We start from the raw sequence: 27628 nt of genomic DNA, 5'->3' as shown, positions 1-27628 counted from the left end.
GATGCTGTCATGCGTTTAAAAATAAAGGATGTTGAACTCATGAACATGCAATATTTATTTCATTTCATTCATTTTTATCTATATGGACAACGCAACATTAATCAACAGTTCTGTGAATGTGACAGTGTTAAGAAATACAAACATAAAACACTGAAATAGCAACCAAAATCAGCAACAAATCATGCAGAACGACTGAAGAAGCAAAACATTGATGTAACAATACAAAGACCATATGCAATATTCAGTTAATACTTTTAACATATTAGCCATGTAGAGCCGTAAGAAATAAATAGAAATGATACTAAAATGTTATAACATATAGTATTCATCTTATAATATGTTCATAGAAATAGTTCTTAAAATGTTAATATTAGTCATTGTATAAATGTCAATACGACATTGTTAGTAGAATAAATATGTTATTTACAAAACTAATAAGCCCAAATAATATTAAAATTTTGTATAATTTGGGACATTAACACTAAGCTTTTATACTTTTAACATAGTAGCCATGCAGAGTAAGACATAAATAGAAATTATACTAAAATGTTATAACATATAGTACTCATCTTAATAAAATGTTCATAGAAATAGTTGGTAAAATGTTAAGATCAGTCATAAGTAATTGTAGAAACATCAATACCACATTGTTAGTAGAATAAATATGTTATTTCCAAAACTAATAAGCCCAATTAAGATTGTAATTTGGTAATTTGGGACATTAACACTAAGCTAATATTATACAATTTGTAAATGTAAATGATAGCTTTTAAAAAATTTAGTTTACTGCAGATTTTTCCAAAATCTAAATCTAGTTTTAATCATTTTCATTTTTCATTTTCATTTACCAAGTCAACTGGTCGACTGTAAAGTCAAGTCAATTTTATTTGTATAGCCCAAAATCACAAATCACAAATTTGCCTCAGGGGGCTTTACAATCTGTACAGGATTGTTCAATTCTATTTTTCATAAAATAATTCATATGTGTCAAAACATTTGTTATTTGTCAAAATAAAATATGTTGAGTATGAAAATACAGGAATCAGACTATAAAATACCACCATTTGTGAGTTATAATTGTAGAACGTAAGCTCCCCCCAGAATTGCTAAAATCCCCAAATTCCCCCCTAAAATACGTGACCGCAATTCAAAATGATTAATTCGCAGCTACACTTATTTAATAAGGCAATGCGTAACACTAGAACATTTAGTATTTACATGTTTATAATGCCATTACTCTATTTTGATCTGAAATAAACATTTAATTTGATGTCATATTTTAAAAGCTTAGTCACAGTGTGCTCACAGAGATATAAAGTGAGAACAGAAAAATTAACAGGGCGTAGATTAGACAATTATGACTGAATTCCCCCTGAATATCCAAGATGAACGGCTTTTATTTTTGTAATTTCCAGTGGAATTAGACAAGATGGAGGTAAGAAAATATATACTGAAATAATATGTTTAATCAGGATATAATTTTTTTTATAATTCACATCATTAATGAGGGCTCATCTTCTTCCTTCATTAAACTTCAGTCACACAGCAGCTGACAGTTTCAGTGCACACACACACGAACACACACACACTCGTATATGTTTTAGCAAACATCAGAGAGAACATGGCCACAGGCAGCGGCAGCTCATGCTAATTCAGATCAATATTAGTGATACATTTCCATGTGAGCTCAGTTTCCTCTCCGAGAAGCAGCTCGCTGATCTGAGGGCAGCTTTATTTCTCCTCTGTGCACGCGTTCATTAACAGTTCTGAACAGTGTGTGTGTGTGCGTACAGTAATACAGTATATATCATATGACTAACAAGTGGACAGATCATGGCTGTAGCTATGGACACAGATATCATAGCAAAATATATAAAATAAATATAAAAATATATTTAAATCCGAATCACAATAGGTGGGTGAAAGATATGTTACTTTCCATTAGTTTGGAGAAACTTAGATTTTCCCTTTTGAAAAGACTTGGAAACCTCTTAAACCACATTGAATCTCTGACCTCCTTGCCTGGTTGTGACGACAGAGCCTCCTTATTTGTTTTTTTTTTATTTCTAATTTTTTACTTACTTTATTTATTTTTTATTTTACTTTTTATTTATTTTTTATTTTGTGTGTATATTTTTTGTGTTTTATTATTTCATGTGCGTAGCGTTTTTCTAATTTTGATGTCATTGCTACTTTAAGTCTTTTTGCAACTGTTTCCATTAGTGTGATATTGGTTATTTCCTTTATTGTCGGGGGTGGGAGGGAAAAATGGATGAAAAATAGAAAACTACTTAATTGCTCTGTAATTTATCTGCCTTGCTATGTTCTTCCAATTAAAACAATTAAAAGATAAATAAATAAAAAAGCCGTTCACTCTAAAAAAAAAAATAATCTGTATATACAAAATTAAATGGGAAAACAAGAGAGAAGAAACTACAAAACTTTTCCACCATAATTTATGATTAAGTTATTATATGTTTATTTGAATCTTGGCCTGGTTTGTTCCAGTTCCTCACTGCATAAAAGCACTCTGTTCTAATGCTGACAGTACGCTGTCTGACTGAGCAGCAAGCTGTAACTTTAATGCTTTGTACTAACAGAACATTATACAAATTAAACTGCACTCTAATTACAAAAAAAAAGAAAAAACAACACAGACAAAAAAAAATCCCAAAGATTTACAGAATACATTTTGGGGAAAAGAAAGAAAAATGAAAAGAAAAAGAAAAAACAAGCTTTAAATCCCTGCTGCTTAATTTGTTTTTGACCTTATTAGCTGGGCTAAAGTCAAAGAGTTTGCAGAGTTGAACAGATAAAAAGCCTCCTGTGCTACTACAGAAACATTTATCATTTGTTATATCTGGTTTATGTATTAAAAGACCTGTCAGTGATTTTGAGTGTGCAGTTTGACTTGTTTTTAGATGTTTCACTGTGTAGTATTTTGGATAAAGGTGTGTTTTTATGCTTTTATCCTCTATTCTTTATTCCTCTCCCTGCTGTGTGTCGCTGTGATCGGATATTAGGACTCTCTAAAAAAAAAACACATTTTGATTTCTAATAAACAATCATGTTTAAATGAATGTCTGAACTTTAATAATATGCCGTAGTAATAACCCAAAATAAATATGTCAATATTCAATATGAACCTCTTAATAATTTATTGTCTTTTCAACAACATCAACACTTTAAAAAAAAAAAAAAAAATGTGTGTTTTCATTTAGCTTTGAAGAAGACATGCAGAAGTGAATATTGTCTTTGCTTTAGCAGTCACTTGATATGGTCATGGTCCAGGCGTAGACATATAACACCCCTCATTAAAACCCTCATTACTCTACAGACATTTTCTCAGCATAAAAACACACTTGACTCTGCTCAGTCAGCATTATTTTATACATCAGTTATATTCAAAAGCCACAAAGAGCAGTGTTTTATCGTGTTGACAAAGTGATTCCCAAAATCACAGCACACAGTCATCACTTATTAACCACAGGACTAAAGGAGGGGGGGGTCTTCCTCCTCCTCCTCCTCCTCTTCTTCCTCCTCCTTGCATGATTATTTAATGTCCTCTGGCATGTTGCTCTTTTAATCATAACATTTGATTTATTGATTTCCTCCTCGGCCCAAAGACGGCTCCGACAATCAGCGTGACGGCTGCAGACCGAGGCGGCAGGTTTTTTGAGTTTTCGCACTTTTGATCAAAGAGAAAAAGAAGAAGAAGAAGAAGAGATGCATTAATATTTCAGAGCTCCACGCGGTTGAATCGGAGACGACAGCAGATTAGCAGAGCTGTTTTATGTGCCAAAACACATTCACACTGTGAAGTTAGAGATGCACCATATTGATATTTTTCTAGTATATGATAAAAGTGATCCTTTCAGCCAATGGCCTTTTTCTTATTTGTGGGTTTAGACCATAGAGTGTATAAAATATGGACATAATCTCTGTGAAACCGTAGGTCTCTGAAGAGCCGTTGTTAATCTGAAATTTCTTTGATTCTCATATTTTAGCATATTTTTGCTGCTGTATCAAAACAAACTGTATTTTATATAGAAAATTAGAAGTTAATAACCCTATAATAATTTATAAAATGGATTACACATGAATACACATTAGTATCTTTAAACGGGAAATAAAGTAATGTTATATATTACTTTAATATTTATTTATTTATTCATTCATTTATTAGTTTGTTTATTTGCTTTTTTTGTTTATTTATTTGTTTATTTATTTATTTATTTTTACAACATAATCTAATTATTCTATCTGATATCAAACACCAAACTGTTAATGCCATTTACAAATTGTTTTTGTTCAAATTAAATATAATCCCAATCTGTGAGATTACCAAAACCCGTTTTAAATCCAGCTGTTGACTCCTGCCGGTTTTCTTTTGTCACCAGCTGCTGACATGAAGCAGCTAAAAGGGTCAGAGGTCAGAGGTCAGCCAGCCCCGGCGCACGCCATCTGACCTCTCTCATTTACATGCACGCTGACCTACATTCTTGTGACGGTTGTTTCTGTTTCGGTTCCTTAAATATCCTCACTTTGAAAAAAAAGGAATAATACCGTTTTATTTTCAACATCAAAGATTTTCGGAAATTTAACGTCAAAACTAAAATGTTAATAAAAGTATTTTTAAAAAGTATTTCTGTACATGTCTCTTTATTTATTTAGTTTATCTATTCAGTTGCTCTTTTTGCTTTGGCAGTTATTTTGGTTTATTTTATAAATATCATTGTGGTCCTTATTGATATTTCAGATGTGCTGGTGTAGAAATAATGACATAATTTAACTGTAGGAGATTTTATTAGTATTAATTAATTATTATTAACAAGATATTTTTCTCAGTTTCAATTTAAAAGGCCATTTTAAATTTAATTCAAAATAATTGTTGCAGTATAATATCACTGATTTAGGGATCATATTGTTTTTGAGTGCATGATATTTATTTATTTTAGTAGAAGTTTGTATTTATTTACTTCATGAAATAATGCAGAAGATTTTCTTGTTGACTGTGTTTTGCAGCAACTCCACAACTTTAGAAGACAACAGTCAAAATTGTCCGTCGCTTTGACTGAAAATCACAATAAAGAAACACCCAAAAAAACCAAACTGTTTTTGATCATTTCTGACTAAATGTCCTTTGACTCATCCTCTTCTCAGTACCCTCACAATAGTTCAGAAAACGCTCCCTGACCTCTGACCTCTGACCACACTCCCTTAAAACCAGCAGCAGAGTATCGACCTGCAGGCTGCTGCTGCCTGACATCATCTCTGTTTGCATTTCGGGAAATGCGTGTGTGTGTGTGTGTGTGCTCATGCACACACTCTTGTTATTCAAAGTTTTAGACCTTGATAGCGAGGACATTTTCTCAAAGTGAGGACATTTGTGATTATTTGCATAAATAAGGACTTTTCAGTAAACTGAAAACATTTGTCTAAAGTTAGGACCTTTTAATAAAATAAGGACTTTTTAGTAACATAAGGACTTTTTAGTGAAGTGAGGACATTTTCCTAAAGTGAGGATATTTTAGTAAAGTGGGGTAATTTTAGTAAAGTGAGGACATTTCTGTAAAGTTAGGACTTACTAATAAAATTAGGACATTTTAGTAAAGTGGAGACTTTTCAGTAAAGTCAGGACTTTTTCGTAAAGTGAGGACATTTTAGTGAAGTGAAGAAATGTTGTTAATGCGAGGTCTTTTTTGGTAAAGTGGGGACTTTTTCATGAAGTGAGGACATTATAGTGAAGGGAGGACATTTATTAAGTGAGGACATTTTTAACTGTGTATGTGTGAGAGAGAGAGTTTCTCTTCTCAAATGAACATGTTGTCAGATCAAAGTCTTCCACTGACAATCTTATCTTTAATGTTATCGAAAGAAAAAAAAAGACAGAGCTCCTCTGTCTCTGTACACAAAAGATATGAACACACACACACACACACACACATATAAAGATTGCATATTTGGTTTTGTTACACAACTTAAATGTCCATACAATACATATAAACACAATAAAAGCTTAATAATACATGAGACTTTAAATCAAGAACAGGGTTATTAACACAGATGGTTGAAATAGAAAACAAAAATTATTATTGTTGGAGGTTTATAGAAGAAGCTGAATATAGAACAGATTAGACAAACTGAAATAAACTGAGTTCAGGTGAGACAGAGGAATTGAGATGACATCAATAAACTGATCAGGTGAGATGAAGATATGAGTAATTGGGAGATCAGTTGATGGGCTGAGATGTAATGATTCTGTTTCCAACATGTTATGCCACACTGACCTCTGTCTCCTTCCCCCACAAAGGTTAAAGGTCACAGAATGGGGTCCGACCCTTGTGCAACATGGAAAAAAACATTGTTTACTGTTGATAATGTGGCACAGGCGCACACACACACACACACACACACACACACACACACACACTTTTTCTGAGCAATGGGCTTACTGAACAATGTTTGTTTTCGGGATAACGGGCTGTCGATGGGCTTTTGGTCTAATGTGACATTTTTGATGGGCCGTCGGAACAATGGGCAGTCCCCGAAGGATGAGCCTTTTCAAGAATGTAGATTAAAATATTGAAAAAAAAGAATAAACCTCGAACTTTAAAGGTGCTTTATATAATATCCAGAACATGAATATTGCATCAAACATCTATATGCTATGTAAAGATATAGAGAGGCGAAGTCACGCCCCTTCCGGTGGACCCCATGGGACCATATTTCGGAAAAAATATGTAGTCAATGGCGAGAGGCAAATATTTTTTTGATCCTGTTTGAATTGCGGCACGAATCACACGTATTATGTTTGTCAATTTAAAACATAATTTTGCAAGTCGAGAAAGTCGCAGTTTCGTCGTAGTATCATTTAGTTTTGTGTGAAACCGCTCAGTGAACTACATCTCTCGTCTCGCACAATATACGGCACCAACACTAGCTAGCTAGCTAACTTAGCTATATTCCACGCACAATTTATACGTTATCTCACCTGTTTTATCCAGCGACTCCTGGTCTTTTTATCATCCGGGAAGAGAAAGAACGAGCCACACCCGTTGATCGCGTCAGTACATCCCTGTACGAAACTCGACAGGCGTCGTAGCTTCAGAGAGAGAGACGTCACTTATGCAACTTTTGGGTGTGTAGTATTTCAGTTTCGCAACAAACTGCGAATTTCTTAACTTGCAAAATAATTTTTTAAATTGACAAACATTTTATGCGTGATTCATTGCGCAATTCAAACGGGATCAAAAATATATTTCTCTCTCGTCGTTGACTAGGTTAATTTTATTTCCGAAGTAAGGTCCATGGTGGTCCACCGGAATGGGCGGGACTTCGCCTTTCTATAGTGGAGTAATGTCTACCTGAGCAGAGCACGAAGTCTCTCCCTCTGTTTGTGTTGTAATCGGCGCTTCTCTGTGCTTTGTTGGCATAGCCGGGCAGGCTGTTGTTTTCACTGTTAGCTGCGAGCCACTGTCTCAGCCGTCGCCATGTTGAGAGCTTTGTGGAGGCAATACAAATGCTCTGAATTTCTAACTAAGCACCTTTAATCGGCACATAAAGTATTTTTATAAGCAACAGACAGCAGTCTTCAGTTAACATTCACTCAAAAGAAGACAGGATTCACTTTGTCAAATTGATCATTTCATTCATTTTAATGACTAAATGATTAAATAAATACAGAGTAGATATATTTTTCTTTCAAGTATTGGATGAATAAAACATATTTGTTAATCTACAGCATATTGCCTATGATATCTAAATGTGTTTTTCGTATATATTACCCTTCATAGAGTGATCTCTACAGACATGTCGATATGGATGGAGCCAGCCTCATTAATATCATTCAAAATGCAAAAAATACATTCTGGAAAAATGTTACCTGATACCGACTGATATTTCATATTACAAAAATAAAAGGTGACAAAAGAAGACAAAAATAAAATGCATTTACATCCTGTTAACTTTAAGGAGTTTGTAATGTGCTCAAGTCAAAATATAACATTATTACTAGTATTATTAAATAGTGAGTTTAACCTTCATGCCAACAATCTTTCTGTCGATGTCCTGAAAATGTCACGTTTCAAGTCATAGGTGTTTCATTTTGGAATGAAACTGTAGGAGGTTAAGAAAGCAACAAACAAACAAAAAAACAACAAAATTCAGCTGCAGATTACAAAAATATTCCCAGTTTCTCTCGTTTCTGTTGTCTCATTAACGCACTGCAGCAATTATGTAAATACATGACAAGAAAGCATATGTCAAATATGATCATTCACATTTGACACACCTGAAAACCATGTGTCTATGAGTGAATTTATCACATGAGAAAGAAATTCCCTTTTCTTTTTGTGTGGTGGTTTGACAGACTGTTCTGTAACTGGTGTGAGCTCTCCTGCTCCTGTTAAACAACAAAATGAACCTCTACCTGCTTCAGGGATGATGCACCTGACCTCTGACCCCCTTATCATAATAATGATGGATATAATCGCCTTATTGAAGACCACTTGCCTCTTTAAAGTTTAAACTGTACATGTATGTTTCTTTGAGGAAAATGTTCAGATGGAAATTCCAGTTTACAATGTGTGGATGTTACAGGAGATGATGGAAGTTGCGTATGTAGGAACAGAAACATTCATCAGTTGCCACGTAAAAACCACAGATGACCAAACATCACTGAGCATTTCAAATCATTAATACTTCTACAAATCACATTCTTGATGGATGTGAAAAACATTCATACCACAAAATACACAACAGTGCCCAAATCAACACATTCTCACTCCCAACTCGTCAAATACCTCCGTTTGGTCGGTGCCCCTCGGCATCAGAGACCGACGCACAGGGTACCCCTCTTGCATTATTTTTGGACGGACCATGGACGGCGTGTCAATGTACGCTCGTTATATGCATAGTGTCCTATAGGGTTTAGGTTTAGGCAACACAACCACTTAGTTAGGGTTGGGAAACGGTCGTGGTTGACGTTAACTTCACTGACTAGCGACACACGGGACTAACGATACCGATGAGTTATGTAACTAAAGACCGCCATTACTTTTCCGCCATTACAACCGGTCTCCTGGTTGAAAGTGTTGCGTTTGTTTGACCCATCCACCAACCCTCCGGCGGACTCTCACGCTATTAATACTACATCATTTGCTCCGACCGTCGAATAACGCTGCGGGTGTGTTTACATTGGAGTTAGTTGAAAGCTCAGTTCGCCACATAGCCTACTGTCTCTACAGGGCGCCTCCGTGCGTCAGTTTCTGATGCCGAGGGGCACCGCCCAATCGTCGGTATTTGACGAGCTGGGAGTGAGACCGGGTTGCCACAATTGTGGACCCAACCGGGATGAAGAAAACCTGACCAAAACCGTAACCTCACTTTAGCCAGAATTTAATCCAATCCCAAAATAACATTTTGAACTTACTATACTTCTGTGAACAGAAGGGCTGCTATATGATATGATACAAAACATTTGTAGTTAATATGTACAGATTGGAAATCATGGCCGTGACAATATGTCGCCTTCTTGTATTCATGATCTAAGATTCCTCTTGTCTCACACGGTCATATTAATGAATGGGCCAACAAAGTGAGAACGAGGACTGAAGTTCACGATCTTTTCTTGCTGTTATCTGTTGCTCAACCAGTTTCTTAACAAACGAAACATCTAACACTCGCACTTTCTCACAGATATGGTTATTGTCTTGCTTCAAAGATGGAAAAAGTGTGCTTCAGTATGGGGCAAACATCTGGTGTACGTCCTCTTTTTTTGTTTAAAGGTAACTATGTCTGATTACAATCATCTTAAATTTCAATTCCAGTCCAGTATGCCGAAGAATTTTGTGCATATTGAACGAATTTGCAAAGCATAGTTTACGTCTAGTGCCAACGTTTTAGCACCAATTCAGGAAGTAGCGTGCCCTTTATGTAGCAAGGTGGAAAGTAATGCCACTACGAGCGACAAAGCAACAGGTCATTTTCAATGGAAGCCGGTGATATGAAGCTACAAACTGATGCCCGACACTTTTCGCTGCGTGCCGGGCGTGACGCGTTACAAATCAAAGTTGAGCGGGCCTCAAGCTTTTATCAGCTTCAATGACGCGGTGAAGCGTTTTACGGTTCCCCTTCGCACATGGGAGAAGTTTGCTTCTCTGCCAGAAATCAGAGTAGGTTTAGGCAACAAACCTACTTGGTTAGGTTTAGGAGAAGATCATGGTTTTGGTTAAAATAAACTCTTTCTGGCAGAAAGCCCTGAAGACAAACTTCCCCTTGTGCGCCCACTTCTCTCTCATCTTGTTGCCGTTAGCCAGCTCCCAGTGCTAGTTAAAGACATAACTAAGTCAATGAGCACTTGAGCAACACTTCAACGGCGACTCTGCGAAAACGTAGCTGGCTACGCTTTGCCGTTTTGTTGCTTTGTCGCTCGTGGTGTGAACAGAGCGTGAGCGTGTGGAGGTCAGGGTGATGGATGGGGTGTTCCTGTTGCTGACTACTTGTAGATTCATAATCTGCACTCTTCATCCTTGGCCTTCGTTACTGATTATGTAATCATATGGGGCAATTTAAGGATTTACATTACAACCATTTTAAAACTAATACAGACTAAGATTTTCTAATCAACCTCAAACAGTTTTTAAATAAAATTAGGATTCAATTGTGCTGCCTGAGTCTCAAGAGATAATCTTTAGGGTTTGTGTCCAATAGTATCTTTTCCAGTTACATAGTAAAGCTAATGCACCTGCCTCCCAGTGCTTCAGGTTCAAATCCTTTCAAACCCTCTAGATTCCCTCACTAAAGCCCTCCAGCAGCAGCAAATGTAAAAACAATAACTGTGTGTGAATGAAGCCACCTGGCTAAAGTGGTGATTGATTCGACTATGGGACTATGAGGCTATATTCTAACATATATCACCGATTATCTAACCCTGATATATTTTTATTTTTGCAGCCGCAGTTCTAAGAGTGACGAGTGATAAAAACACCATGAAGCAATTCAAGGTTGTGATATTCTGCTGAAGAGCAACGACGCCTAAAAGTCCAGCTGCAGCCACCTTTTCCAAAAACTGTAGTCCTCTTCGTCTTTAGATTCTTCAGTTGTAGAAAATGAATAAACTCCTTGTCTCTTGAGCTGTTGCGGTTTGTACAAACGGTTTGTCTAACCGGGCTTTTGGGCTAAAAACTGTTAATTTGCACCAACTCAGCCTCAGATCCAAGATTTTGCTTTTGGCAAAAACCACATGAAATCTTCCCTCGTCTGCCTCTGTGGCTCGTGGAAGCATTGGAGAGGAGTTTTTGAAGGAGTGCTGCACCTGCTGCAGTTTTAGCCCTAAGCACAGTGGGTCAGGGAGAGCTTCAGCAGCCCCTCCGTATGCATCTTGTAGAGGAGTTTGAACTCGGCGGGCAGCTGATGGGACTCCTGCCATTTGGTGGTGAACTTGGTGCCCTTCTTGTCGTAGTAGTGGTACGGCAACTCCTTTCCCGTGTTGGGGTCCCAGCCGAAGGGCCAGAAGCCGTACAGGTGGATCTGGTCGCACATGGAGGACGCCAGCGTGTACATCAGGATGCCGGTGCTCAGGCGCTTCGGCGACAGCTGCTTGGTTTTCCAGTAGCTGTTGAGCACAAGTGAGGAGAACAATTATAAATAGGGCGAAAACGCCAGTCCTCCCATTCATTTGAACATGGTTTTCTTCTTTTTGTTTTGGTAGCTGTAATTTGGGGATTTTTTTGAGATCCAGCTCTTTGTTTTAAACATGCTTATATTAGAGACAGAACTCTTATCTCTATTTCCCCCTGTTTTATACGTATACATTATCATATGGTAGTAAGAAGTCTTTGTATGTTCAGAGTGGTGAGTATGACATGACTCTGTAGTTGTACTGATGCAATAAGTGCTGTAGAAATATACAATTTACCATGTGAGCCATTACAGCACACCTAATTCCATGTTGTTTGGATTCTTTCTTATAAAAAATAAATACAAATAAATATATGAATTAGATTAATATCCAAGTATTTATTTGGTGTATAGGCACAAATCTGAATTTCCGTAAAGATAACAGTTATGTCCACTTATTCTGCCAGTCATTCACCAAAAATATGGCAATAAGCCGTGATTGAAAGCAATGAATTCAGATGATTAAATGAAAAAAAAAAACTAATCTGACCACTGCTGATGCTTTCATCAGTCAGTCCTGCTCTGCAGCATCACAGAGGGGGGAACTCTCAAAAACCCGGCCTCAACAAAACCATCTCCAAGAGTCCTCGAGGTGCTGAAAGCCGACTGAGCTGCTTAAACGTGGTAATTCTTCCAGAGCAGGTAGGTTTAATGGGATTGGTGAAGATTAGGCTACTGTACGAGCAGCCTATTCTGCTGCTACAACACTAAGCACCAGACTTAAATCCCTCTCCACGCACACAGTTACAGCTCTGTGCCATACCTTTCACTAAATAGCTGTTTCCTTATAATCCGGCTTTGGAGCCTAAATCTCCTCTTTGCCATATAGCACAGCTCAATACAATACAACCACACTAACTACTAACAGGACACATGGGAGCATTTTAAACACAGGTGGACATAAAAAATAGAAAGAGAGAGACAGTTGGACAAACAGGTACTGACAGAATTTTACCCAGAAACAAATGACAGTGTTGACCATCTTTACCAGTCCACTTCGACAAGTAGAAAATCACTGAGAGGCGCAGGAGTCAACTATCCACCTTGACCACTTCTTTATGACCTACATAGCACTTCTTGGGCTGGAAAAACGTTTGCCAGTGAACATGATCCAAACAGCAATTATGTTTCCTCCAAAATGTATTTGGCAAAAACCACCAAGTAATAATTGAACATTTTGGAATCAGGGTTGGGCTTTAAAATCTATATTTTTTCAGTAAATCCCATGAAGAGGCCAAAACCCAATAATGAATTGTGTATAAAATGTTATTCCTCTGTACCATAGAGGCCCATTTAAGCATTAATTAAAGCAGCAGTAGGCAAGATTGGAGCAAATATGGTCACTATATCCTGACAGTAGTGCATGAAACAGGTAATCTGAAAAAAAAGCATGTGCCTCTGTGCCCTCCGGTGCTCCTAACGGCATCTGCAAGATTTCACAGACCGGAGGAAAACAACCAATCAGAGCCGAGCTGGAGCCTTGCCGTCTCTGAGCAGCTGTCAATCACTTGCGAACTCCGATCAAACGGTCAAACTAGGCAACGCTGATCAAATATGAATCAATATTCTGTTACTGTAATGCCTATTTCTCACGTAAAATGTTCTAAGAAACATCTTGTAGTGGACTGTTTGGTTGTAAAATGAGAAAGTTTGAGATCTGTTGAGGAAATACCAAGAACTGCCCACCAGCTAGAGCAAGATTTTTAAAGCCTGAAAACCGAGCCATGAGGAGGTGCAGACGTCTAGTTTTCTCTCAGAACACTTGAATTACAACATGCTAAAAGGTTGTTATGGAAGTTTTGCCAAATTATGCCAAAAATATTTTGCCTACTGCCGATTTAAGAAGTCATTATCCAGGTACGGATCACAGGTTAATACCAGGTGGAGATGGGGTCTTTGCTGTTAATGTAGTACAGTGTTACTGAGCGTCTTACCTGTTGATATACTGCATGATGTTTCCGGGCCAGGCCAGCTGGACCTTCAGCTGACCTCGATGTTCCACGAAGAAGTCGACCAGCGTCCTCGTCACTGTAGCTGACGTGTGGAAGAAAAACGCCGGGATCCACAGGATGGCGCCGTCAAGCTTCTTCAGGCTCAGGAAGAAGTTGTTCCTGTCCTGCACAGTCAGTAAGTTGTTGTAGTATTTCTCCAGGATGCTGGGATTGAAGGTCGTCATGTTGGTCCGCCGCCCGACGTCCTTCTTAAAGATCTCGGTCGGCGCGAAATTGCAGCGGAAGACAAAGTCAAACTTCTCGATCTGGGGGCCGCAGCGAGAGCCGGTGAGGATGCCGCTGTTGCCGATCACGGCACAGACATTGTAGTGCTTGTTGAGGATCGGCGAGACATTAGGGAGGAGCGAGCGGAAATTCTCGCCGATGGAGAAAACGTACTTGTGGCTTGAGTAGTCATAGTGCATCAGCTGTCCGGTTCGGACTGAGTCTCTTATCAGTGAGAAGTTGTGGGGGATGTCGATGTATTGTGAGATCTCATTTCTGCAAGACAAAAAAAATATTTTTTGTTCATTATTGCATCCTTACTGTAATTATCCACTAGTCAGACTAAATACAATGTCTTCTATCAGTTTTCCATCTCTGATGAAGAGCAGCGCACAGCCGCTTCTCAAGCCTAAGGGCCCTATTTTAACGATTATATGCTATTTTAGCATATAATTATTAAATAATGTTTATAATAAAGTAATTTCTGTAGGTAAATATTGGGGTAATTTGGCAGCAATTCCAAAGAAATGTCAAATAGGTTACTTGCTAATTATCACCGAATTACCATGACATTTGCGGACCTGTAAAATTAAGTGTTACCGACTGTTTCGACATTTCAGATTTATTCCAATTGTTTGTTTGTTTTTATTTTGTTATATTCATCTTTTCCTTTCCTTATATTTTATTTGTTGTATAATTTATTGTGTTTTTATACTGTAAAATATATTTGCAGAATTGTAATAAATTAAATAAAGTATATATATATACTTTATATATATTTATATATATATATATTTATATATATATATAAATACATATATGTATATATATAAATATATTTATATATATAAATATAAATACATATATATATATAAATATAAATATATTTATATATAAATATATATATATATAAATATATATATTACAAGCTAAAAATTTATACAAAAATGAAATAAAATGTTCTGCTATTTTAAGTTTAGTTGACAAGTTAAATTTTTCTTGTCAACTAAACTTAAAGTAGTAGAACATTTTATTTCTTTATAAAATTTTATTTATTATTTCTTTTATTTTTCCTGTGGTCTACTGTTAAAAAAATTTACAAAAATCGCGATAAATCGCAATACTTGTAGAATCGCAATACTTAAAAATCACAATACTTGTCGAATCAGCACCCAAGCATCATGATAGTATCGAATCAGGAGATAGGTGGATTGTCCCATCTCTAGTGTGTGTGTGTGTGTGTGTGTGTGTGTGTGTGTGTGTGTGTGTGTGTGTGTGTGTGTGTGTGTGTGTGTGTGTGTGTGTGTTTGTGTGTGTGACGTACTTCAGCCGTATAAAAGCAGAGCTGTTGTAGGTCCATTTAGAGGAGTTCTGCATGTCTTCGCTGAGAGAGTTGGTCAGAGGAGTGAAAGCTGGATCCAGATACTTCAACGCAAGCTGGGAGCTACACAGACGAAGAGGAGGAGGAAGAGGAGAATAGAGACAGGGAGGTTAACCCAGTCTTCCTGCGTTAAAATTAGGTCGTTCTCATCCACTTGCACTTCGATATGTTTTGAGGAGCATTTTAGCTCTTGTAAACAATGTTTTGTAGGCTAATGCAAAACATCCTCATTGGTTCTACGGTCTGTTATTTCTTTATAGCAGACCGTTGCTATGGGCGCAGTTCTGATGACGGACTCTGGCGGACCGTTTTTGTGTCAAATTTTTGATTTCTTAAGTAAGTAGCCATGTAAAAAGCGGGATAATGTACAGCGAACCAGTCATTGTTGTGAAAGAAACCCTCCAAAACAATGGCCGGCTTGCTGTACATTATCCCTTACTTGGAAACCAGTAGCCAATCAGAGGCAGAGTAGGGACGGGTCTTCCTGCAGGTCATAGATACCCTTGCAGGGGCATGCATGAATTTAAATTTGGTGTGGAAATACCTTAAAACTTTAAAGTGAAATCACCTGACTGTACATGTTTCTTGATACTGTTGTAGAATTGAAGTACAAGACTACAAAAATACAGTAAAGCTTCAGCTGGGCTCTGCAGAAAATGAATGATTACTGATATTTTGTCTTTTTCCTCCATCAGTATCACACCTCTTCACAAAGCTAAAATGCCTCCAAAACAAGTCGATCGAAATGTGCAAGTGTTTGAACCATTCAGCAAACATATAAGGTTGTGTTCCTTTAGGAAACCAGCTGCAGGGAAAAACAGATTCAGACATTTTCATTTACACTATCAGTTCAGTGTAAATGCAGACCGTCAGCCTATATCCTTAGATATCTAGAATAAAATCAACCCAGTGTACTGCGGGAGCAATAAGGCCAAACTGTTGCAGAAATTCTGTCCATCTTAGCAAGTTATTCTTAGTTAATTTGATACTCTATGTGTGAAATATGTACCCTTCCACCAAATTTTGGTTTCATGTACTTCCTTCACTTTCAAGATGGTTTTAAACAAACCGCCCACATCTTGAAATGATCCTTTGTTTACCGCATTTCAAGGCATTTAAACTACTTTAAAAATCCCCAAACTTGATCTCATTTTATGACTGAACATGAGGTCAACGTACTTGATAAGATGAACACTTTTTTTTGCAGTGCAAGAAGCCTCAACTCTTCCAATGCTACAAATTAGTATATTAAAACTTAACCAGGAGGTTAACAGTTCACTTCATAAGCGTTTCTATATGTCTATTTTTGCATGGAAACCTTGACATTTTTAATGCATATTTCTTGTCCGTGGTGCTGTCTCCTGGTAGAATGACTTCCCTCTTAGGGCAGAACAGCATTCAGTCCACGTTTCCTGTAAACGTGACACTATGTCTTACCCAGAGTCGAATGAGAAAATGGACATCGGTTTCATCTCTGTGCATCTGGTACAGAGAAAGATCCAGGATATGTTTAGCCTAGCTTATCACAAACAATGGAAGCAAATGAAAACTGCTAGCCTAACTCCATCAAAAGATTAAAAAAAATGCACCTTTCAACTACTCCAAAACTGTCTGATTTGGAGTAGTTGAAACTGCACCCAGAAAGTCAGTCAGAAAGGCAGTTTTCACCCGCCTCAAGTCTTCATGGTAAGCTAAGCTAAACCCTGGACCTCTCCTTGTTCTGGCCGCACAGAGATGAAACTGATCTTCTCATCTGACTCTGGGAAAGACGGACAAAGAGGTTTTTCCACAATGTTAGGAAGTCAGTAGAACTTGCCTCTTTAACACTAAACTTCTGCCTTTGACTAAACATCAAAATGCCAAGGTTTCAGGTCAAGACTGCTATGGCAGACACAACTGGTCAAATAGTATTTGCAAGTAAGTTTGGTTCATCTCGCATGAAGAACGAGGTCGGTGGAATTTACTGCATCAGGACAGTTCAGACAGCGTCAGAGGTTGGATCACTGAGGAATCCAACACTCTGTAACTTATACTGTCCTGCATGGCAAACCCCACCTCTGTGACACCTGGCCAGTCTTAGACAAGCCTTAAAGGTATGCGTAAATACTGTTTGACCTGGATCTGATGGCAGTCAGACCTCCAGCAGCTTTATTTTGTTGTTGCAGCATCCGCCATCTTTGAAGCCAGCGAGGCTCAGCCAGCGAGGCTCAGCCAGCGAGGCTCAGCCAGAGAGGCTCAGCCAGCGAGGCTCAGCCAGCGAGGTGCAGGGCAGAATCAGGATCAGCATGATATAGCTACTGATTCGAATTTGGAAATACTAAAGATGAGCACATTGCAGTTGGGAAATCTCAACTCGATTTTTGTATTGATGTCGGACTTTTCAAGAGTCTGGATTTTCAAAATATATACGTACGTATAGCCTTTATATGCACACATTTTCTTGCGTGCAGAAGATAATAACTAAGATTAAGATTAAAAAAACATGTTTGGGGGGCTAGGTACTAATTTGTTCCCCAAATATGTAGATGATTCATGTTATATCAAGGAATATAACTTTGAATAAAATAATTCACTTGTGTCAAAGATAAGTAAAAACTTCTATATTACTGCAAGTTTCTGATAAAATATTGAGATTGTGTGACACACTATTCTGTTGTAAAAAATACTGGCTAAACTCCACTAAATGAGATCTGAGAAATATATTTTGTTCAAATGCTTTTTCACTATTTCATGCTGTTTCAAATCCAACACCACACCATCCAAAAGGCCTCAGTGATTCATTCAGGGTCATAGACTCGTAGCTGCTTTGTGTCTCGTTAGTGACACAAACAGTCCGATGCTCAATGTCAGACCATAGATAGATAGATGTAGAGATAGAGAGAGAGAGATAAACAGGTAAAGCTCAAGCTCCCGTGGAAAAAAATAAATACTAAAATAAAGGAAAGGGCAAGACAGAGTACATCCTTATGTTCTGAATTAAAACATCAGCACTTTGATTCACCTCAGGTCGGGTTTGCGAGGCGGCCTCTCGCTGCAGGAGGAATGTAAAACAAAAACAAAAAAATGAACTCACTCTTATCTTCATCATCACCAGTAACTTTAAAATGACATTTAACTGACAGAAAGGAATACCAAGTAGACTCTATAAAAGACCTGGCATGCAGAGGTAAAGTGCATTTCAAATACTTACACGATGTTATATAATTGAAACAATAAAACACTTATAATTGTGATATAATCCAGCTCTGATGGTCATCACTTGAGTTGTATGGCACTTTTTGCAAGTGGTTTCCGATGCCGAGGAGCACTGACCAAACAGCGATGTTTGACAAGTCAGCAGTGAGAACGGGTTGCATTGTGAGCATGTTAGCATACTGGCGTTAGCATTTATCTGAATGCGCCACCGGCCCAATTACAGTCTCATAGAGCTGCTAGTGTTTCTGTATACTCAACCGAAATGTATTTGTACAATGAAAGGTACAGTGAAGACCTAACTAGAGCTACAGCTATGACTTTTGGGTGGTTCTTCATGAACTTCTAGTCCTGCACAACCACGCACTGCGACAGCTTGCGGAGCCACCGTGCCCGGGGAGAGTCCATCTTCAATGTGTTCAGTAAATTTCATGGAAATCCTCCATTGGAGTCCAGTAGAGATGTAGGCCTGATGGTCCATCAGATGGACTAACACCTTCTCTATCGACTGGCTGCACCGCATTCAGAACAAAACCAAAAATGTCCCCATGTTCCTGATCATAAACTCTCACTCTACAACAACACAGCAGGGAACTTCTACAGATTTGTCCACTAGAGTGTTTTCTCTTCAAAATGCTGCCCCTCCTTCACATCTAACTCACTCTGAGCGTAACCTTGGCCCCGCGGTGACGGCGAGCGGGGAAGAAAATGATTACAGGCGGCGGGAAAATGAATGCGGCTTTCACGCTGTAAATCAGATCCAAGGGCGGCTCGCTGGCCTCCAGAACCTTCATCGGAACGATGCTGTTTTAGCATCACCCTCCGGACCTGACCGAACATGTCGGACTGCAAAGATTTACGGAATGATTTTCCATGGAGCTAGTACTGCAGTGGCCCGACTGAAATCTGGAAAAGTATCTGATAGCCCTCCTGGTGTCATCAGATGCATTCAGTAAACCCAGATGTAAACACTTCACACATACACACACTGAGGATCTGACCATCTAAATGTGTTCTGGAGGTGGTCAGCCTCATTAACAACAACCTACCGATAGATAGCTGCCCCCTTGCTTATAGCTCGCCTGCCCCATTAGCATCTGTTCCTTAATGTATTTCCTCATCGAGGGTTTCTTTCATCAGTCTTTCCGAAAAGTTGACGGTAAAACTGTTGACTGATTAGAGGGCACTCAGTTTACTATTTGTCGCTGTCCAGTGACGGGTGGTGCTGAATTAATGTTGCCGTGGCGTATTGTGAAGGGTGGGAAGAACTTTCAAAATGTCCGATGGGGGGTAGGTACAGAAGGTACAGTTCTGATTCCACTTAAGGTGGATGCTATCGGTTAAACTAAATATTAATAATTCATTAAAAGCTGAGGAGTTGTAGCCTGGTTGTCGCATTTATTCACCGACAAATAAACTGTACACACACTGCTACAGCTAGGTTCACAGCTATAACGCCACCGACAACCCCACTCTCACCGCCACTGCCACACACACACACGGTCTGTCGGACACTCGCTAACGTAACGCCAGGCTGACACACAGCTGACAACCTGTCAAATTAAACTAAATTATGCGGTGGAGACTTACTGGGAAAGTGGCTGCATGTGTCCTCGACACTACACGCAGCACCGTGGCTGCTAACGCTCCTGGAGGGGTGAACTGGGGACTCAGTAGTCTTTTGCACATACACTGCAGCTGGCGCACCGCTGCATGCGAGGCACTAATTTTGTCGGTTAACGGTTAATAATTGGTTAACGATGGTCGGTTATCGGTTAAAAAAATAAATAAAAATTAGCATCCCTAACTTAAGGCTATAGCCTTAAACCCATAGGCTCTATAAAAACATCAACTTGAGCAACTGTAAAAAAGTTTTGTTTTTCAGTATTGAATATCTTCCTTCCTAAAATCGTTTCAAACCAAATACTTCGAAAGTAATTGTAACATTGCCAGTTAATGGACTTAAGGAGAAACCGAGGAGCTGTGAGTGAACATGCTGATCTAGTTCACAGCTGTAGGATTAAGTGACAGATGCCCTGTTTTCCTTCAGGCTGATACACTCTCACACTGACAGAGAAAACACACTGACATGCACTACATTAAGACTAGTTTAACAGAGCAAAGCTGTCTCCTCATTTAAACAACAAATCAGCCAATCAGTGTCATCCACCACTGCTGTATATTCATGAGAAAATGTGTTAATATTGTCTGTCAGATAATATAAACCTGATTCTGCTGAGACTTCTTAAGTCTTTAATAAGGCAGCAGTAGTAACTGTGCTTCATTCTACAATAAGGAAAGCTTCTATTTGTCTTCTATTTAAAATAAAGTCCTGTAGAGGAAGCTGATGATGATTTAGGGTTTATTAGTTGAGCATTAGTTCATTAGTTCTCTCTTCCTTGTTAAATTATTAGATTCTCATCAATCTTCACCTGATCTGATGACTTTTTAATAAAGATTGTAAGTCGATCTGAATTCAGGCAGTTGCTAAATACTGTGCTATACAGCTATACTATGTGTATAGCTGCTAGTAATAGTTGTGATACCAACAGTTGTAGCAGTAACAATAGCAATAGTTGTACTGTAGTAGTAGGAGTAAGAATTCTAGTAGTAATAGTTGTGGCAAAGTTTTTTTACATGTATTAATGTGTTTTAATTGTTTTTTATTGCCAATGTGTGAACAGGTTGTAACCTAAAAAATGAGTTTCCTCTATCAGCCTGTTGACTGCTTTTAATGTGAAGAACCCGTGCCCGTTTTTCCAGGAAAATACAGCGGATGTGACGATATGCGCGCTCGCGAGTGCCTTATTTTCAGCTCCAGTCTGCAACCATAGCTAACGTTCGGTGAGAAATGGATACCGCTAACACCAACAAACGACCAGCCGCCACCACAACTCAGACTCCAACACAAACTCCAAGGAAGCACAAAAAACTAAGTTATATCTAGTGAAGCCCGTCTTGCAAAACAGGAATGTGACCGACCTCGGGGGGAAAACTAGGGTCAACATCGGCCGGGCCTTCCATTCATGGAGGGACCTTCGTTTGGTAAACTAACATTACTGCCAAGCATGTGAAATATATAGTGATATTGTGCTTTTAGCTAGCTAATGTTGCTAACGTCAATCAACATGATGCCTGTCAATCACATTCGGTCTTGTGTCGCCTCATGGTACATGTCCACAGGGGCATTTTTTATCATTAAGGGATCCCCTCGCTTCCCAGCATTGGAGGCTTGATGGGCTGCCACTAGAAACAAGGCACTCGGCACCTGATTGGACGAACACTTACCCTCGTGGGCTGCTGCTGCCAGCTTTCAAACCGGAACGAATGGGAAGCGTGGAAAGGACGGAGCCTGTGGACATGTACCATCACTGTTTTGACCGATGCTCGCTCGCGTCTACGTAGTCGCTGAATGTCGTTGACTGAACGGCCACAGGTGTCACTGTTGAGTTAACCAGCAATTTCTGATTCTTACATTGAGCCCCTTTAATCAGTGTTCTTTCTGGACAATAAGGTCGAACAAAGCTGGAAGCTTTTGTCTCAAATATCACAGTATGCTGATAGCATTACAGGAACTGTGGTACTCAAACCACAGAAACAGCCCCCAGACCTAAAGTGCATTTAATCAGGTCCTTTAGTGTATAAATGAGGAGAAGGAACATTTGAATACAGTATGGTCTGAGACACTAAGAGCCTATTCTTCCAGTGAGTAACCATTAAACATAAGAGAACGACAAACCGCCTACTGCATGAAAGCTGTGAGCTGTCAGGCCTCAGACAGCAGAGAGGCCTTCATCTGTGTCTGAGCAGTGCTACACCTTTTCAGCAGGCTAAGTTTATGTATTTTTCTGATGAAATTGCTCCACCCTACCAGCACAAACTGGGACATGAGAAAAATATATTAAAAAAACAACAACAAAGTCATTAATGAGGATTTAAGACAACCAAATGGCACATTAGGAGGCACATACTGTATCAACACTACAGGTCACAATCAGCTGTTTTTTTCTACCTCATCAGCACCTGGAATGACTAAAAATAAAAATGCAATTGCTCAGCATTTAGGCCTCCAGCTCAGCTCAGCTCAGCTCAGCCAGCAGGCCTGGACTCACCGAAACCCTGCGTGGAACATGGACATCCTGGGTCCTCCATTGGGTCCATATCTGGGGGTGCTGAGCAGAAAGTCCTTCTTGATGGACACGTAGCTGATGAGCGACAGGATGAGCAGAGCCACGCTGAACATGACGAGCCCCAGCGCGCTGGCGATCCGCACCATCCTGCCTCTCCACCGGACCACCAGAGGAGCACCGACCGGCCAGGAGGACGAGGAGGAGACTGCGAGCGTCCAGGCGCACCGCATCAGCGGCAGGGCGAGGGCGTAGACGCGAAGACGCTGATGCGGTGGAGCGGCAGCGGCAGCGGCGACGCATGGGCGGAAGAAATGCAAAAGGCCTGACAGGCGAACAAGGACGCACAAACCGCGGATTTAACAGAAGCCATGAAGGCTACAGAGTCCATGTGTGGAGCAGGAGGAGTGGAGAGCTGCAGGGCCGCGTTTTTGCATCTGAATTCACAACCTAAATATGAGGCTGCGACGCGTCTGCGGAAGAAACGACGCAGGAAGAGCGAGGGTGACGCATTGACAGTCCATGCATCGCAGGATGGAGAGGATGGAGAAGGGAGGAGGGGGTGTCTTGGAGGTTTTTCCTCAGGCATACAGGGTCAGATTACAGCCGGTATCGTAACACCCTCAAGGCGGTGAAATGATGCAAGGATGCTGCTCCGTCTCTTCATCTGCATCCTCTTCGTCTCTCTCCTCCTCTTCTCTCTCTCCGGTACTCTCATTAATTAAAGCGGCCGTGTCGCTTTAAGGAGACGCAGCTCTTCGTTTCGTATCGCGGTAATCAGATAATAAACAGCGACGGCAGCATCCGAGGCGGAGCTCTGCGTCCTGATGGAGGCAGAGAGACGCAGCTCAGCTAGAGGAGGAGAGACGACGCTCACACAGATGATGAGGGATGATGAGGGGGGTTGCAGGTCCTTTTAGGATCAGTCTGAAGTCAAACATGTTGAGAAAACATATGGAAATACATGTGTTTTCTGCACACACCCAAACAATAACAGCTTTGTGGAGTGACTTTAAGCTAATGGACAAACATTTTGATCCATTTTATCTGGCTGTCTATCTATCTATCCGTCTATCTATCTATCTATTCATCTATCTATTCATCTATCTATCTATCTATCTATCTATTAATTTATCTATCTATCTATTCATCTATCCACATCCATCCTCTTTTTTTAGGGGGGTACATGGGACTTTAAGGGGAGATAGCAGGTCAACAGTAGATGTCACATAGAAGTGGTGTACATCATCTGTAAGTTGGGAACCTGAAGATTAATTTGAGATAAACATTATGATCGAAGTATAAGATGGTCATCCTCATGCTCTATTATGTCTCATAAGTTGTTGCAGCAATTTTGGGGTTGATACCGTTTGTTACACAGATTTGGTGCTAAATTGAACTATTTTTTATCCATTGAGAATTGATCAAAATGATCAATAATCCCTCCAAAATACAACATTAAGACACCAAGACCTTGAGGAACACCATAGAAAAAGCCATGCTGTGATTTGGGACCAAAAACTTTTGACATTTGGAGATTTCTGAGGAATTGAATTTTTCGGCGATTAGATGGCGAGTGTTTCTGTTCTGGAAACTGCTCAGAAACCCCCTTATTGTCAATCTAGCTTGGAAAGCCAGTCATCCTCTGACTCAACTAGGTCTCTAGTTTGTGGCTGTAAAGTTTCATGAGGCTGGGATTATCCTAGAGGTCACCACAGGTCATTTTATACAGTGAGGTCAAGTTTAAAAAAATGGTCTCACTACAATGAAATGGCTCCTATGGTGACTAACATCATGAATACAGTTGGGCTCATTGGATCCACAAGAATCTCAGCTTTACAGTGATACCCAATTTACGTAATTCAAGACAGTTTAGGGACCCCAGTATGCAGAAATATTCAAATACACTATTTTAGAATAGTCAAAAATAACACATTTAAGGCCATGCCATTTTTTCCTCACCAAAAGCCTGCTCTAAAACTGAACCTGCTACAGCCTCTGAAAGACAGACTAAACCCCTCAATGCAACTAAATTACGCTCCTCCACTGCTATAGTTGGCTACATGCCTCCGCAGCTGGCCCAGAGGTACTGCACAGTCTCAGTTGATTTTACTAGATGAACATTAATGGCAACAGAAAAGAGGTTACAAAAGGGGAAATAATCATCTTTATGTAAACTGGGGCAGCAGTGAAGCTCTACTTTAAATCTGTCTCCTCGCTTTGCCCCAAAAAATACTTCACAGGTGCCCTTATTTTGAATCAGCAGCTGCTTCTGGACCCCATTCACTTTTTGAAAATGCAATACAACTGTAGATACACATAAATATGAGAGTGGAGGCAGGAAAAACACATTTAATGTAATGCTTTGGAACAGGTGGAGGTTGTAAAATATTACGAAACAGGCGAGTGAGACAGTAGACGAGCTGTGTCATCTGCATGTCTTTGAGCAGCAGGTGCTGCATAAAGCCAGTTGCATTATTACTGAAACACTATAGAACCAATATTTCTTTATATTTTACCTCATGCTGTTACATTTCAAATCGTTATTTATAAAAACTACAATGTCTATGATACAATGCATATAATATACTGTAGCTCTTAGCTCGCGAATATTTGTTTCAATGCCACAAATTTTTTAACGCAATCATCTTTTGGAGGTTGTAGTGGGCTCAGTTTTAAAGCTAGAGTGATGATACTGCACATCATATGAAACTAGACAACCTGAGGAATCCATTGGTGCCAACCAGGTCGTACTAGCTTGTCAGGAAGGAGGCTAAATAAAACTTAAACTAAACTAAACCAAACTAAATTTTGGCGAGGAAAAACTGGTATGGCCATTTTCAAACTGGGCCCCTTGACCTCTGACCTCAAGATATGCGGATGAAAATGGGTTTATGGGTACCCTGTAAAGGACACAGGGTGTCCTGAGGCAAATTTTTGATTTGTGATTTTGTGCTATACAAATAAAACTGACTTGACTTAACCCACGATACAGAGTAGTGGTCCATATGTTTACATCACTTCCTGTTGACGGGGTGTTAAATAGTGACAGCTGGTGACTCTTCGGGGGCTAAGAGGGATGAAGAAGCATCATTACAGGGTCAGCCGCTCCTTTCAGAAGAAAAGAGAAATCCCGACGGCCTGTTTTATCTATCGGAAGCTGATACGCCAATATCTTCATCCTTGATCTCTCCTCCTCTCCGTATCATTTTACTTCTCGTCTATCTGTTACACTCACATCTCTCCCACCCTGACTCCTTTTCTTCCCTCATGTTGCTTTCTTGATTTAACTGATTTCCAAACCCTCTCCTCTTACTTTCTTTTGTTTCTCTTTTATCTGGTCTGCTTTTCTCTTTCTTTTTCTGTTCTTCCATCTTCCCTTATATATTATTTATACATTATTCTTTATTTTTTTTAGTAGAGTTTAAGTTATTATTGTAGGCACTCTTGCGTCATGTCTCTGACAGCAACTCAGTATTATATACCAATGATCTGTCTGGCATTAAACTCCATCTGTGGCTGTTTGGCATTAAGTGCAATGAAGCGAAGTGAAATGAATTGAGGTAACTAACTTTTTATTGTTGTAAGTACAATACTTCCTCTGGCCTATTCCTCTGGCCTCCTGTTTCAGTACAGTACATCAATGTGCAATGAAGTGAAGTGCAGTGAGGGGAAGTAAAGCAAAATGAAGAAAATTAAAGTTACGCTAAATAAAGTGCTATCCAGTGATGTGAAGTGCAATGAAGTTGAAAGTGAAGTGAAGAGAAATAAAGTAAAATGAAGAATAGTTGTGTGTAGACAGTGACAAGCTGTTTCAGGACCAAGGACAGCACTGGTTGTTGTGAGTAGAGAGTGAAGAGCTGTTGTTTCAGCACCATGGACAGCGTCGTTCGTTGTTTGTAGACAGTCACAAGCTGTTGTTTCAGGACCATGGACAGCACTGTTTGTTGTCCGTAGAGTTGCAAGCTGTTGTTTCAGGACCATGGACAGCACTGTTTGTTGTCCGTAGAGTTGCAAGCTGTTGTTTCAGGACCATGGACAGTACAAGAAATCAACATAGCCTAATTAACACTTTTGTACTGACATGAAATGATAAAATACCAGATAAATAAAAAGAAACAACCAAATAGCAAAATGTTTTTACAAAGATTTACTAGATATTTTAATATCATTTAAGATACATTAAAATGTACACATCAAAAACACGAACATATAAAAATGTTTTGGCTCCAAAACCGACTGTTTTCAGTGTAATTATTGCTTAGAATTAGTGTGTGGTCTGGATTAGGGACAAAGCTGAAGTTGTCACACACAGGTGTGATTACTAACACTGGGAAAGGTCGAAATGCCAGCTGTAAGAATGTCTCAAGCAAATACTTACTATGGTATTCGCATTTTGTTCAACAACACAATCGCCACAAATCAACACTTTTCACCACATATTACTGCACAGCTATTTGAGATATTAAATTCTTTACTGTAATTTGTGTCACTGCGTCATTTTCTGCATCAGTTGGAAACACTGTGGAGAGAAACTGCAACTCACACTGGGAAGAATGAGACTGCTTGTGTGTGCGCATGCGCGTGCGTGCGTGCGTGTGCGCGCGCGTGTGTGTGTGTGTGTTAGATTCTACCAAAAGAAAGGTCACTGTTGAAATGCCAGCATCTATGGCAGCCTGGCCTTCTGTCTGATGTCTTCATGTGTCTATAGAGCGTCTTGCTATCTGTCTCGTTGTGTTTTGGTGAAAACATTTGAAATGGACAATGATTGGCACCTTCGGTTTACCATGTTTGTTAATCCTATAGGCCTAATGCTAAAATGAAGTGTGGACTATAAAATGGAAATGCTTAACCATCTATAATGATACCTTAAAATGCTGATACTGTTATGTGTTGAGTTGATTATGACTGCATGTGATTATCATAAAGTGGTTATGTCTGTAAAGGGAGGGAGACTGCTTATGTTGCGTGGGAGGGGAGGTGAATGGGTCCGACAAACACAGGACATTCAACAAGGACACCGGCATTCG

General features: G+C 39.3%; 1 protein-coding gene across 2 annotated transcripts; it reads right to left on the bottom strand.

The window, feature by feature from the left end:
- Positions 1–10308: 10308 nt before the first annotated feature.
- st8sia3 (ST8 alpha-N-acetyl-neuraminide alpha-2,8-sialyltransferase 3) lies at positions 10309–23659 on the bottom strand. 2 transcript variants are annotated; one of them, XM_074618788.1, is made up of 5 exons: positions 22584–23659; positions 18281–18310; positions 15223–15342; positions 13617–14174; positions 10309–11617 (listed from the first exon to the last, which is right to left on the bottom strand). In XM_074618788.1, exons 1-5 carry the CDS (start codon positions 22829–22831, stop codon positions 11335–11337), a joined length of 1239 nt encoding a protein of 412 aa, XP_074474889.1. In that variant the 5' UTR covers positions 22832–23659; the 3' UTR covers positions 10309–11334. The 2 variants fall into 2 exon arrangements, with proteins under 2 accessions (XP_074474889.1, XP_074474890.1); XM_074618789.1 differs by lacking the exon at positions 18281–18310 and having other exon boundaries at positions 22584–23655.
- Between the last annotated feature and the right edge of the window lie 3969 nt (positions 23660–27628).

This window comes from Sebastes fasciatus, chromosome 19 (genome assembly GCF_043250625.1).
Source record: "Sebastes fasciatus isolate fSebFas1 chromosome 19, fSebFas1.pri, whole genome shotgun sequence".
NCBI classification, from domain to species: Eukaryota; Metazoa; Chordata; class Actinopteri; order Perciformes; family Sebastidae; genus Sebastes; species Sebastes fasciatus.
Note: the sequence above shows the minus strand (reverse complement) of the source record. Positions and strands in the feature narration are given on the sequence as shown.